This window comes from Pristiophorus japonicus, chromosome 13, assembly GCF_044704955.1.
Source record: "Pristiophorus japonicus isolate sPriJap1 chromosome 13, sPriJap1.hap1, whole genome shotgun sequence".
In the NCBI taxonomy this organism is placed as follows: domain Eukaryota; kingdom Metazoa; phylum Chordata; class Chondrichthyes; family Pristiophoridae; genus Pristiophorus; species Pristiophorus japonicus.
Genome location: NC_091989.1, coordinates 120,244,931 through 120,259,967, shown reverse-complemented (window position 1 = coordinate 120,259,967; position 15,037 = coordinate 120,244,931). Strand labels below are relative to the sequence as shown.

The following is a 15,037-nucleotide window of genomic DNA, read 5'->3' as shown; positions in this document are numbered from 1 at the left end:
TTTCACACTTTTGAAAACCTCATCTTGATCCACCCCCGCGGTCCCCTTAATCGTGTCTGCTCCGGTGAAAAAGGTTGAGGTTTTTGAGCCTTTCTTAGCAACTGAATGTGAAAATTGTGTTAGAAGCTCACATCCGCTGTCAATGAAGTGATCATATAACCAACTTTCTCAGGAAAAGGAGCTGCAGCTATTTAAAATGTTGTTTTACACTAATTCCTCATTAAAAATTCAATTTAAATTTGAGACAAATGATCCGTGAAACTCAATATAGTCAAATAAAGACCCATGGCCTATGTAGGACAGCAAGGAGAATTTTGGCCCATTAGTTCTGTCCAGATTTGTGAATGTACAATGTTTTAACCATGTGTTTGACCTTTTCATCAATTACTGTGCATTTTTATTTTAATGAAATCAACAAGCTGCTGATAATTTGCAATTTATAAACTAAGTTTGTAGCAATGAAAAGATATACACGATCAATTGCAAAAAAATCTACGGGCAGAAGTTATTAAAAATCCAACAGCAATTTAGCACATGACTGTGTATTTTAATAAAAATAATTCTGTCAAAATACAACAGAATACATTTTGTTTTAACATATTTCTAATACATATTTTGTTTTTTTTTGTGTTTTCCTTTTGTTTTAAAAGTTTCTCAAATGTTCATGCTAGTACTGGGTAATTTTTGCTTCACAAATACTTACTATGCTCAAACTGAACAACCATTGTACTTATGCACAACTTTGTGTTCATTTATTGAATTCATAACAAAACTAAACTGATATTGAGCATGGAGCAGAAATTAGTTCATGAGTTTTGTGTTGGTAAAACGAAACATCTTGCTTCACATTCCATGCTGTAATTGTATGTATCATACCTGAGTTTGGAGCAACAAAAGAAAATCATTAAATTACAATGTATACATTTTATACTGTATACAGAATTTAAAATTTTATTATCACCCTTCCCTTCCTTTAAACAAAATGACTATAGTTTCAAGCTGAGCACAGTTAAGTACACAAAACTAGAATTACTAGATTAACAGAATTTTTTAAATCTTTAAATAGTGTCACACCATTTGTATTGTTTTATTCTAAAAAAAAAGAAAATTAAAATAAAATAAAAAAATCAGCATTAGTTTTGCAGAGCCCAACCAAGGGAAAAGAGCACACAAAAAAAATCAAAGCCATGCTTCAGTACACTTCATAACATCAGGAAAATGAGACCTCCTGTTCCCATATTTCAAAGTGCCTGGTACAAACTCAAAAGCGTCAACCTCAGGGTTTTGTGTGAGTGCAAATGTAAGTTACTGTTAAAATGCAGCAAGCTTCTCTTTCCAAATTGGTGTTTGTTATATCCAGGATGAGAACTCATTTGGGAAATTTAGCAGAAAGAGAAGATACGGGAGGTAAATTATACCACTTTTGTGAAACGTCTCCCACATCAGCAAAAATACTTGAGTTGTGTCAAGAGTAGCTGCATGGGGGACAGTGGGACTGAAAGCATATAAACCAGAAAGAAAATTAAAAATGATGCATAATCGCAACCTTAAGATGTTAGTGAGACAATATACAAATTAGTAGCATTGTTTCCAATGACGGATATCAGAAAATGAAATCAGAAACTTTAATTCAAAATGATCATTTTAGATTGTCTCATTAAGGTGACAACATCAACCTCGCCACTGATTGATAGACATTTTTTTTTTTAAAAACAAGAAAGAAAATACATGGTTTTACAAAGCTGTTAGTAGCTCGTCATATAGTATGACACCTCCACTCACATTCACACTTACCTAGTACACAATACAGATTTCCAGCTTACAGTGACAACTGGGATGCGAGTGTGACCAATCAGTAGCACTGTCTCCAACACCGCTGTTGCTGGTCTTTCAATTATTTGTAAATACACAATACTGAATACAAGTTCATGTTGCTAAATTACAGTATGTCATTTTCCAGGCTTTTCAAGGTTAGCAAGCAAATTAACTTTATGGACAGTTGAATGCCCATTTGTTTGCCATTTTTTTTTTTTACTGCTAATATTATTGGGGGAGGAGGGTCTGTAGGTTTTGGCAAGTAGATTCTGGTTTGGCTAGTGCATTTATTTTTACATATAAAAGGTCACCAGCAGCCACTCAGAAAAACATTTAGCTGAAAGCCCCGTTTTTCTTCTGAAAATTAAGAATTGTTATCCAATCGTGAGTCAGTATGAAATTTCAAGACCTATAATGTCTGAATGGATCTCCAGTAAGGGGCAGTCTAATGTCATGTCAATTTGTAGATTATCAGCTAGCAGCAGATAATGAGCTGTCCCGAAACTGACCCAACCTCCTGTTTCTGGTCCAATGTGTTTTCAAAAGGATGGGAATGCAGTGAAAACAATTCTGAGAGAGCCTGATGAAAAAAGCCAAGGGATTGATTGCTATAAAAATCATTTGCTTCATTTCCTAAGACAGTGTTGTCCAATAAATCAGCCACTAGCCATGCCTGATAAATTGGGAATCCAGATATGGCTAACTCCATTACACTTCTGATTAGTAAATTAAAAAATGGGTCTGTGATCTCAATATTCATTCACATGGCATGTGCACGTGTACTTTAACTTTTTGTGCATTCGTTGCTAAAATTGTAAGAAAAAGCAGAGTATGCAAATATTTTTTGATTGTTGTAACCGCTTTATTTACTTCCTTGGTTACCGATTGGTGGTATATGTAAGAGGTACATGAATATACATGAGGTACATCTACCTGTATTGTGTGCAAGGCGTTTTCTACTTAATTTTGTGCATGTGGCTAAAAAATATCGCCGTAGCCACACCTGGGGCTAGTTAGCAATTACTATTGAATAACACTGTCCCAACATGACACAATCCCCTTTTGTTGATCTAATCTGGTTAAATAAAAAGTACTCTTAAGATTATGCACCCTCTCAAACAACTAAATTGTTGATTTTTCCAGCATAAAAGTTTTCTGCTTTTTAAATTGATAGACATGGTTGTGCAGGAGAAATATCTGAATTAATTTCCATATCCCCCCCAAAAAATGAAGGGGAAATATAATATACTGAATCAGGTTGTGCCTTGATATCAAAGTTAATGTGGTGTTAAAATAAAGTTGGATTTGTTAAGACGTTAAAATGGAATTAAATGGCATATCCCACAATCCAAATTTTTTTTTTATGGAAAAAAAGGGAGATATATTTATACCTGTCTATTCTTCCAGATTATTAACTTTCAGAAAATAACAAGCTATCCAACAATTGGAACTAACCTAATCTCTTGTTGTCTAATCAAAAAACTTACAAATGGAAATATCTGTGAATGTATTGGTGTCATTCAATCTACACTGGATACCTATTTTTATGCTTTAATAGTGGGTAGAGACCAGTTGAAGCAAACATTTCATCAATCCCTTCCTCTCCTGTGGGGAAAGTGGATTGTGCACAAAATGCTTCACTGTGATGTCACTGAATATATTGTATCATGGGAAGGGGAGATCTACAAAGAATGTCTGCTTGTATGCTGCTCTTAATCAAAACCTTCTAAAAATAAATCCAGACTAATGAGATAACTATGACAGGTGAACAGTTATCAGATTATGGATCAATTCCATATCCTTCCCTTTTAACTAACCCCATGACAAATCCAAGTATAAAGCATTGACTTTAAGACAAGTCACATCAGGGCACAACCTACATTAACATAGTATTACATCTTTAAAAAGCTGAATTTCCAAAAGATGAGAGTTGAACTTAAAAAGGCTACAATGCCCCATGAACCTTATGAAAAAGATAGGTTAAAATGAAAAAGAACGGTGTAGATTATTACGCTGAAAACAAAAGTATTAGATGTAAATGACACCTCAAACCACCTGGTGTTGCCCACTCTGCATGCACACTTGCTTTACAGCACTGTACAGTGTGCTACAGACCAACCAGCTGATAGGGATGATACAAGGGTCTATAATAATTTTCAAATTTATTTAAGAAAATTAAATCTAGGCCATTACGAGGAATGTTGTCGCCTTTGTGTTAGATCATAAAATTCTAGCAGTTTTGTAGCTTTTGCAGCCCCGGTGAGTCACTGTCCCTCTTCCCCCATTTGTTTCTACATCATAATCTGTCCTTCGTTTCATGTTCCACCAGACATTTGGAGGGGATTGAGTATTTATCTATGGATACTGATTTTTATAAATTCTTTTAAAATATCTACATTAATATGTAACATTCACCAGATAAACCAGGCTTAATCAGGGAGTGGCCATTAATTCCTGTGTAATGTAGACAACACAACTCCAGAGATCTTTGACATTTTGGTCACCTCAGCGGACTTTCCTCCATTCATCACAGGTTCAATCTGCTTTGATTTTTACTGTAAATCAGTGCTCTTCTATTCTCTATGTATGAAATCTTGCATGCACTACCTGCTTAGCTGTAGACTCCCCTCCTAAAGCCTCAAGTTCAAATCCTAGCTTCAGTGGAAAAATGTGCATTAGCAGATCTCATTAATTGTTACCCAGAGTCATGCATGGAAGAGCAAATTAACGGGCCCCATTGCATCTTCAGTCAAACAATCACAGAGTGGCGCTGAAGACACCCATGAGTATGTCAACAAGCCAAATGTTTACACCCTCCCTAAGCAGGCAGCAAGGGGACCTCATGAGGAATCTGGTTGCGGAGAAAAACACAGTCATAGTAGTTAAAGTACCCCAATCCCACAGGTGCAGAATTAAATCTTGGGTGATGCCAGGATCGCAGGATTGTGTTCAATCAGTGTGTATGCCTAGGTGCATATAACTGCCTATCTCAGCTTGGCATATAGATGACAAGTAATGTCTGGTTTCTCATGCTCCCAGCAAGTTGAAACTTATCATCACTGCATTAACAGTGATCTTGCATCAACAACATTCTATTACTTGGACTTTGTGGGCTGCACAAGTGCTTAAATATTAAAATGTACATTAAAAGAAAAATCAGCCATACAATGCTGTAATTCCTGGTATTAAATTCAATAACTAAAACTCTCACTAAAACATCCAAAGAATATCAGATTTCCCCCCAGACAGCACACCACATGCTGCACCACAGAGCAGTGCAATGGACAGTCAAGCTACACTGCCAAGCTCCAGGGATATGGCTGAGCAGAACGGAGGTCAGACATCATACCAGATCAGTCCTGTATACCTCCGTGTGGTAGATGAATGTGGAATGGACAGGGACCTGGGGAGGCTGTCTGGCCTCTCCCTCTGGGCAGAGAACAGTGCCCAAAAGCAGCTGGGAGAGAATGGGAAGAGGAATTGTGTGTGGAAAATAATGAATAAAAAATAAATGTGGAATGGATTTTTAAAAAAAATGACAGAATTGTAATGTTCTTGTAGATCTTTACCATTAAAAAAAAATAAATGGTTCAAAGGCCAAAAAGGAAAGTTCAATTTTACCAAAATGTCGGTTACAAGTAAAAATTTTCCTGAAGCTGTAGAAGTGCGTTTCGTCAATAATCCACCCTACACTGCACCATTACATTCTTTGCAGAGGTTTGGTAAATTTTAACTAATATGAAACTTTTTTTTTTTGTCCATGATGTGACAAAAAAACCCTCCCGAAAGTGGAGGGTATTGCATTATCTGAACCCTCAGATGGCATTTCAGCTTTGCTCAGACCCTAGTGGTCTGCAAGCTCCCCATTTGCCTTCATATTTTGCTTTTCAAGTATTGCCAAAGTGGTTTCCACCTTCCACTGAAGTTGTGTTTAGCCACATCATCATCTCCTGCAACTACCAAATGTTGTCATTTTGGTTCCCTATTTCCACTTTGATCACCAAGTTCTGTTGCAGGGCACTTGGGCAAGTCAACTGCATAAAGGACAGCTAGTTAAAATGGGATCATGCGAGTTGATCCTCGGGCAATAAAACCTCATGTTTATTGGAACAGTGCTATTTGACTATAGTGTGCACAATTTACATCTCCGAATGTATGCAGATACAGAGATTCCCCCATTTCCTTTTTGAAATTATTCGCTGGGAATTATAGACGATTTAATTCGAGGACAAAGGAACTGAATCTAACATCAAATGCCGGGAGATGATGTCACTGAATCTGAATTAGAATAGCACCAATATAAAAGCGTATGAGAGGAGGTAATGGCCTAATTTAAAAAAAACTAATAAAAGCCAACATTCAATCCTACCCTGCTAGGTGAACTACAATGTGCAACTGTTCACATCTGGGAAGGTACATACTGCAGTTCCTATTCTGTCATTACTGGTTACCATTTGGAATAACTACTCAGAATCTGCTTCAATTCATGATCAATGCTTATTGTCCAAATGGCAACATTATTCTTTTTGAATAATTACTGACTTATGGAACTGACGGACTTCCAAGTAGTTAGGTTCCTATTTTATGACATTCGAGACAGTCACAGGAATCCACAGCAGTTTAAATTTCTTGGCTCACGTCTGGAATTCTGTCATCCTTATGTTTATCTGGGGAGTTAGTCCTATGTTGCTGCAGTAATCTTATGATTGCTTTGAGGTGGTTTCTAGGTCGGACTATCGTACTGATAAGACTAACTGGTTGATTTTAAAGTTTTAATAGCTTGAGAAATACTAGTTTGTTTAATTAATGATATTCCAGTAGTTATCTGGAACTGTGGAATCAGTGCTGTGGTAATCAAGTAACAGTGGAATCAGCTGCTAGTCAACTAACTTGCCCAGAGGTTAATTTGCATTATAGCAAAAACAAATCAAGAAAACCTTTCCAAAGAAGGATGTTTTGTAGTAAACCTGCAGAAATGTATACCTTCAACTACTAAAATGATCTTTGCCTTGGTTTCCCAGACTCCCAGAAAGTTAGCTAGCTTTGCACCCATATTATCCTTGCCTAGCATTATTTCCCTCACCCCCAACCCCGTTCTATTTCTCGCTGACAAATGACCCAGATAGAACTGGTGGCATTCATACTGGAAGGGAAGGCCTGGTGGAGGTGTCAGTTTGAGAATGTGATTTGAACTCACAGTTGAACGTATGAGGCTGCTCAGAACTCACATACTGTATAACCTGACATGATATTGGTTTTAAAGTAAGTCTCCCGATAAGAAACGAGTGGAAGTTATGGTTGTGCATCTAGAGGCTGAACAATAGAACAGCAAAACCAAACAGCAAAGTGATAATGAGCAGCATTGTTCCACACAAATATACACAGGTAGAACATGGAAAAGATGTAAACCAAACGTGGTTGATTACTAGGGCTGTAACCAAGAATTGTATTTTTTTGGCAAAGGATTGGGTATGAAAATGGAGGCGGGGGGAGGGATTTAAAGCTTTGGCAATAGTACACACCAAAAGCTTTGGGTGCCTATGTGTTTTTGCCAAAGGAAACGGGGACTGGGCTTAAACCAGTACGATTAATGCTGGGGAACAGAAACGGCATCAGATACTGCTGCTACAAACCCAAGGCGTTATTTGTGCCTTGTTAAATAAAATAAATGAATAAAGCTTCAAAATACATGAGTTTTGTTACAGCCCTAATGATAACCAGTAAACAACAGAGGCTAGCACAGGACAAAACCTCCAGGGCTAAATACTGGTGGCTCAGTGACTAAGAAATCAGAGAGGAATATGCTACATTTGTACTGTGCACTACTGCACCCATGATCTCTTGCAAATTGCAATGCATTCAGTCGTGTAACCTGATAAAACGTTAACAAGGATGCTGGCAGGAAAGGAGATCGGTCAGCACCCGTCTGGTGGGCAGTGCGATGGTCTTCGAGAAGAGGGGAGGGGTTGTTGTAGGTCTTGAACAGGAGGTGAGGGGGCAGTCTCTGAGGTCTTTCCACTGCCACAGCAGCTAGTGCAAATAGTCATCCACTCTGGCAAATGAACAGGATCCAATCCCTGCACGTGCCATCAGCCGAAGGCATTCGGAGGCCTGGCCCAGTGCAAGCATCAATGGTGGCTGCTTTGGCAGATTCTGAGATTCTGTGTGTGAAAGAGGGAGGAACAAACAAATAAGGTCAGTTTTACCATTGCACTACCACGCATGCTATAGCCCCACAAATCATACAGTTCATCGCTCCTCATCTAAAATACTGCATTTTTACTCACTCTTTTCTCCTCCCAAAAAATACATCAACTGGGAAGGTGCAATCATAACAGGGGATAATCAGATTACCTCAGATTTTCTTCCATTGAGATGGGCACATCTTTCACCTGGTGTTTCATCCAGCAGCTAGGCTGAGAACAAGCAACATTTATCAACTGACCATAGTCTGAAATCAATTGGATCCTGCTTGAGGAAGCTGTATCCTCACTGTCCAGTTGGCATTTTAAAATATTGTTGCATTTCTGGGATATGTTGTTAGTGTGTGCTTGGCTGAACATGAGGATTGAGGCTGCTAAACAGAAGAAAACCAGCACATCCAGCAAGAATGTGACACATTCCCAGGCCAGAGCAGGTCTGACATTATTTGGCGATGATGCAGTGAATTTTTACTTTGGTCATTTTAATCTGGAGGTTTAAAGACTGACTGGCATGTGTCAAAAAATCTATTCAATAATGACTTCCCTCTGAGGAAGTGTTGCACTGTCAGAGGCACTGGTACTGTCTTTTGGATGAGATGTTAATCCGAGGCCCCATCTGCCTTCTTGGGTGGATATTATGAAGAAAAGCAGGGGAGTTCTCCCGGTGTCCTGGCCAAACATTTATGCCTCAACCAACACCCACAACAGATGATCTGGTCAATTATTTCATTGCTTTAAGGGGCTCGAAGGCAGGTCTGGGTGGGTGGAGCGACAACAGTGGAGGGGTTGATTAGGAGTAATGTGGAGTCGGGGGAACATTTCTGGTCATCCTGGCTCCACGGGAATGAATTATAAATTTTTCTCAAAAACAAAACTCACCTTTTGCTGATGACTGCTGCTTAGGCCTCAACAACTGCTGAAGGATCTCAAATGGAGCAGACCAGGCTCCTTCTCCATTCATTGGTAACCAATTTCACTGGGGAGAGGGATGCTAAAACAGGTATGAAGCCCCTCGTTTACATATGTAAGAGGCATAATGTTTGTTATATGCAGCCACCAGACACCGGAAAAACAGCCCGACTCAATTATCAGGTCGGACATTTTTCAGGCTTACTTTGGCCATGGAACGTTGGTCCCCGAAATTGGCCTTCGTAAAATTGGCGCAATGAGGTCCAATTTCTAACCCAATCACTATTCAAAAGGACTCAAAGCTGCTTAGCATACCCGTGCTTTTATTTTTGCTGCTTACCTAAAATAGCACTATTAAGGGCAGCACAGATAGGTTCCCTCTGGATAGGGTCGAGCTGCTGCCCAACGGGACAGCTCCAAGGATCAGAGTACGCTAGCAGGCTAAATGCATCCTGGAGAAGATAGATAAAAAATTGTGTTACAGCTGCGATTAAAAAAAAAGCTTTACTACCACATCAGATTTCTCTGCTCCCTATTTCTTTTTGGACCTTCTACTTTCCCAAATGTAAAATAACAACTTTTATTTATATAGCACCTTTAAAGTAGTAAAATGTCCCAAGGCACTTCACAGCAGTGTTATAAGACAAAACAAATAAATTTGGCACCAAGCCACGTAAGAAGAAATTACAGCAGATGAACAAAAGCTTGGTCAAAGAGGTAGGTTTTAAGGAGGAGAGGTAGAGAGGCAGAGAGGTTTAGAGAGGGAGTTCCAGAGCTTACAGCCCAGGCAGCTGAAGGCACGGCCATCGATGGTTGAGTATTTATAATCAGGGATGTTCAAGAGGGCAGAATTTGAGGAATGCAGACATCGCGTGGGGCTGTGAGGCTGAAAGTAATTACAGAGATAGGGAGGGGCAAGGCCATGGAAGGATTTGTAAACAAGGATGAGAATTTTGAAATTGAGGTGTTGCTTAATCGGGAGCCAATGTAGGTCAGCGAGCACAGGGGTGATGAGTGATCGGGACTTGGTGCGACTTAGGTCACGGACTGCCAAGTTTTGGATGACCTCAAGTTTACGTGGGAGTAGTCAAGTCATGTCTAAAGGCATGGATGAGGGTTTCAGCAGCAGATGAGCTGAGGCAGGGGCAGAGATGGGCAATGTTACGGAGGTGGAAACAGGTGGTTTTAGTTATGCTACGGAAATGTGGCCGGAAGCTCAGTTCAGGGTCAAATATGATGCCTAGGTTGCAAACAGCCTGGTTTAGCCTCAGATAGATGCTGGGGAGAGAGATGGAGTCAATAGCTTGGGAATGCAGTTTGTGGCGGGGACCAAAGACAATGGCTTCGGTTTTCTTGTAGGTATCTCCTTCATCCTAAACAATAGATGACCTGCTCTCAGGTCACTGCCAATGTTGTTCCTCAGCTAAGAAGTGCTCAGCGAAGATCAAGAAGTCAGTGGAGTGAACAGTGCTCTTTCCCCATCTTTCTGTGACACAACCTTCTGATGCATAAGCACATCAGATGATCCAATCGGATTGAAACAAATAGTAGTACAAGGTGGTGTCACCATTTGGGAATTTTTGATATTTATTTGTCCAGAAAGGATTTAGAAAAAAGTTACATTTAAATGTTGGGGTTTCAAAGCAAAGTTTATTCACAAGTTTAAAACAAAAAGAAAATTTGTTAAGTCTGCCTCAGCAATTGATAAACACCTCATACCCATTGTGTTCGGAGGTTCTTGATGCAGGGTTGTCAAGGCAGGGGTGGTGTGCCATAGGCCCTCCTCAGTAGTTATGAGTAAAGAATGATTACAAAATAGGGCCAGAAAGACTCCCTGACAATCAAGATTTTAAAAACACAAAGCTGAGAACAAGCTTTCACCAGACTCAGAAGGTTAGAATGCAGGAGGGTACTTAGAATTATCTTGTTTAAGTCAAGCAAGATGATTCACTAATGTACGGAAGCATAGCATGTTTACTATTACGTGAAGACAACTTGTACTGATTGAACCAAGCTATATCCGATCATAACAATTGCTCTGTATGTTTCTTGTTGTGAAATAAAATAGCTTAATGATTCATATCTGGCCTTGTTTTCTCGGTCTGCCTTTGAAAAGATTGGAGAGCACAACCTTAAAATACAAGGCCAGATACAAATAGTTATGCTTTATTTTACGGAAAGTGAACATACGAAGTGATTAGACTAATTTAGTTAATCAATGTAACTTGTCTTTGTGCAAGAATACAAAATAATGTACACGTTACACTTCCCCACATTAGCGACTTGTCTTGCTTGATTTAAACAAAATAATTATCGTCCTGGATTCTAATCCTCCAAGTCTGACAATAGTTTGCCATTGCAGCACAGCTGTGTAATAAACTTGATTGTCAGTGAGTCTTTCTATCCCTACTTTTATCTCCCACCATATACAACCAGAAGAGGCTATGCCAGACAACCCCTGCCCAGAATCCGGGACCAGTGACCTCTTTAACAACAAGTTAACAACATGCTTATTGTTTTCATTCTTTGAGAAAATTGTTACACAAGATAAGGGCTCATGGGGTTGGTGGAAATATATTAGCATTGATAGAGGATTGATTAACTGAAAGAAAAGAGAGTAGGGATAAATGGGTCATTTTTCGTTGGCAGGCTGTAACAAGTGGGGTGCCGCAAAGATCAGTGCTTGGGCCTCAGATAGTTACAATCTATATTAATGACTTGGATGAAGGGACTGTGTGCAATGTATCTAAGTTTGCTGACAATACAAAGCTAGGTGGGAAAGTAAGCTGTGAGGAGAACACAAAGAGCCTGCAGAGGGGTATCGACAGGTTAAGTAAGTGGATAATAAGGTATCAGATAGAGTATAATGTGGGGAAATATGAGGTTATTCACTTTGGTAGGAAGAATAGAAAAACAGAATATTTTTTAAATGAGAAACTATTAAATGTTGATGTTCAGAGGGATTTTGGTGTCCTTGTACAGGAAACACAGAAAGTTAGCATGCAAGTACAGCAAACAATTAGGAAGGCAAATGGCATGTTGGCCTTTACTGCAAGGAGGTTGGAGTACAGGAGTAAGGAAGTCTTACTACAATTGTGCAGGATTTTGGTGAGACCACACCTGGAGTTACTGAGCACAGTCTCTTTACGAGAGGGAGGACATACTTGCCTTAGAGGCAGTGCAACAAAGGTTCACTTGATTGATCCCTGGGATGAGAGGGTTGTCTTATGAGGAGAGATTGAGCCGATTGGGCCTATACTCTATGAGAGGTGATCTCATTGAAACATACAAGATTCTGAGGGGGATTTACAGGGTAGATGCTGAGAGGTAGTTTCTCCTGGCTGGGGAGTCTAGAACTAGGGGGCATAGTCTCAGGATAAGGGGTCAGCCATTTAAGACTGAGATGAGGAAGAATTTCTTCATTCAGAGTTGTGAATCTTTGGAATTCTCTACCCCAAAGGGCTGTGGATGCTGAATCGTCGAGTATATTCAAGGCTGATAGATAAAGATTTTTGGACTCTGGGGAATCAAGGGATAAGGAGATCGTGCAGGAAAGTGGAGTTGAGGTCGAAGATCAGCCATGATTTTATTGAATGGTGGAGCAGGCTTGAGGGCCCTTATGGCCTACTCCTAATTTTTATGTTCTTATAAAATATCTTTAATGCCTAGCTTATTAGTATTTTAACCATCTTTGTCACAGTCTTTTTTTAAAAAAAAAAAGACTTGTGTGAATACAGTTTTTAAAAAACAATATTTAAAATGAACTCTCTTTCAAATCCTTTCTGTGATAAAATAGTCAAAACATGACAGGTGACAAATAGCACTACAGGTAGATCAAGCATGACTTCTAATCAAGAATAAATTTCAACCTCAGCCACAATTGGCCCTCAGATTAATCACTTTTCACTAGGTCAACCAAATGAAGAATTGTGCTGGCAATCTAACTATATTTTTGAACCATCTGATGCTGTCTGGTAAAGGATGTGGAGTGTAAAGGATTTCAGATGGTGCAGTCGGTGAAGTGAAATATTTTTTGTTGCCTGTTCCTCGTTGTGACTTTGGGAAACCTGCACCTTTTGGAAACTGATTATAAAGTGGAACTGCCAGAGGGTTAGCAATGGGGCCACCAATTAGACAATCCTCTCTGCTGGAACTTTTAAAGCAAATAGTAATGTAGGAAATACCTGTAACATTTTTTTGTGCGTGGCATTTTTTCCATATTCTCGGCAAAGTTGTTCACTCAAAGCTTGCAACTCCCGTCCAAACTGGATCATGCGCTCTGTTGCAGCTTGGTTACCTCCGCAGAGCTGACGCTGAGGGCAGCTGTCCTCTATAATGGGGGAATTAATTTACACAAAAGAATATCAAAAATCTGACAAAGACTTAATACAATGATGACACAAACTAAATTTAGGATTTACCCAACTATGGAGGCTTTATACAAGTCAACTGCTGCATATTAGCCAAAAGATAATTGTCAAAATATTTGTAGGTTGGACACACACACACTTTCAGTTGTATTGCTCATGGAGCCAGAGGATAGCTGAAATGTGACAGCAGTGCTGACAGGAAATGCATTCAATATGCAAGACTTTTAGTAGACCTCTTGTAGCATTTATCATGGTAAATTGGAGGATATGATCTATTATTTGTGCATGCTGTTGTCATTTTGGTATTCCTGTCCCTACTATTCTGCTTGTCTTTCTGTGCCATTCTTTTTCTCTCCTCTTCTTTTGTCTCTCTGTTTTGCCTTCTATTTTCATTCCCTTTCTCTTCATTTATAGCTGTTTCCCTTGTTTTCTTTTGCTATTTCTGGTGAGAGATGGTGGTGATAGTGATGGCGAAGGGAGCTGCTGAAGGATGTAGGTAATATTTTCCTGCATTGGCTGTGCACACCAGTCAGGTGGGGCAAGAGAGCTGGCAAGAGCCTCAGACTGCATTGTCTGATGGTTGGTGAGGTATCTAGGGGGCATACCATATGTTCTGCTGGCAAGTGCAGGAAGGGAGACATATCAAAATTTCAGTGGTGCACGTTGCCTGGAATGTGAGCAGTGGGTTGGGAGATGTGAGGTTGAGAAGAGAGGCAAAAAATAAATTAGTGGGATTGGGTTGAGAAGGCAAATGGGGCCAGAAAGGAGGAATATATTTTAAAACTATAGTGCACAGCTGCAAGCAAAATATTGCCTGGCCCAAGGCCTGAAGGCTCAATGCAAAACTTTGGTAGGTGAATTGCCTAAAGCAGCAAAGGTGAGCAACAAGGATGGAAAGGCACATTACGAGCTGCAGGCCAGAGGGAAATTTAAAAGTGTTTTACAGTTTAAATTCAGTACACACAGCTACACCTTGCAAAGGACAGATTTTTAATGTTGAAAGTATTATGAGTGGTTATGATTGATTTGGCAAAAATTGTAAATACTCAGGCTACACTTTGAAAACATAACTGCCATTTGAAAGCAGTGAAGATTTGGGTACAGGCTGCAGAAACTGGCTAGGGTTCAGGTGTGGGGGTGGAGGCTGCTGAAAGTGTTGAAGATTTGGCAGCAAACCAGCGCATATAGGAACTAAATTTAAATACTATTGAAAGAGAAAAAGGAAAAAAAAGTCCAAAAATGCAGCTCGAAAAATAGGGCTCATCCCGCACTTCCAAAGACTTTTGGCTGACACTAGTGGGCACTATAAGGGTAGGACTTGATATTGATAGGTGGAGGCAGCATAGGAGAAGGAATGACCTCAGGGTGCAACGATGATTAATAGACAACTAGATAAGGGAACAGCATTGTTGATGAAGCATGATACAATTGAAGGAGCATTGGAGAAAATAGTGGGATTGAGGGGGAAGTGTTAGAATTAATGGGGGATGGATGCTATTCAGGGGGCAGATGAGTGAAGATAATGTAATCGAACAGAGATTGAATAAAATTATATGTAATTCTGAAGATTATAGAGGAGGCTGGAGAGATTAAAGGGGCATATTTGGAATTCAGAGAGTGGGATTTAAGGCACAGGGAGTTAAGGTTGAGTGAAGATTGTGTGATTCGGCAGGGGGCATGAATTTTTGAGGAAGGCAAGGGTTATAAAACAGACAAACATGTGAATAAGGCCAAAAATGG

The 15,037-nt window shown here is 39.6% G+C and overlaps 1 protein-coding gene across 3 annotated transcripts in view; it reads right to left on the bottom strand.

The window, feature by feature from the left end:
• Positions 1 to 1,408: 1,408 nt before the first annotated feature.
• ranbp10 (RAN binding protein 10) overlaps positions 1,409 to 15,037 on the bottom strand; it is a 190,192-nt gene continuing 176,563 nt past the window's right edge. For all 3 annotated transcript variants that reach the window (XM_070897955.1, XM_070897956.1, XM_070897957.1), the window contains 3 exons: positions 13,112 to 13,257; positions 9,268 to 9,379; positions 1,409 to 7,976 (listed from right to left, as the gene is read on the bottom strand). In XM_070897955.1, the coding sequence (XP_070754056.1) occupies positions 7,846 to 7,976; positions 9,268 to 9,379; positions 13,112 to 13,257 (389 nt within the window). In that variant the 3' untranslated portion in view covers positions 1,409 to 7,845. The remainder of the gene's footprint in view (positions 7,977 to 9,267; positions 9,380 to 13,111; positions 13,258 to 15,037) is intronic.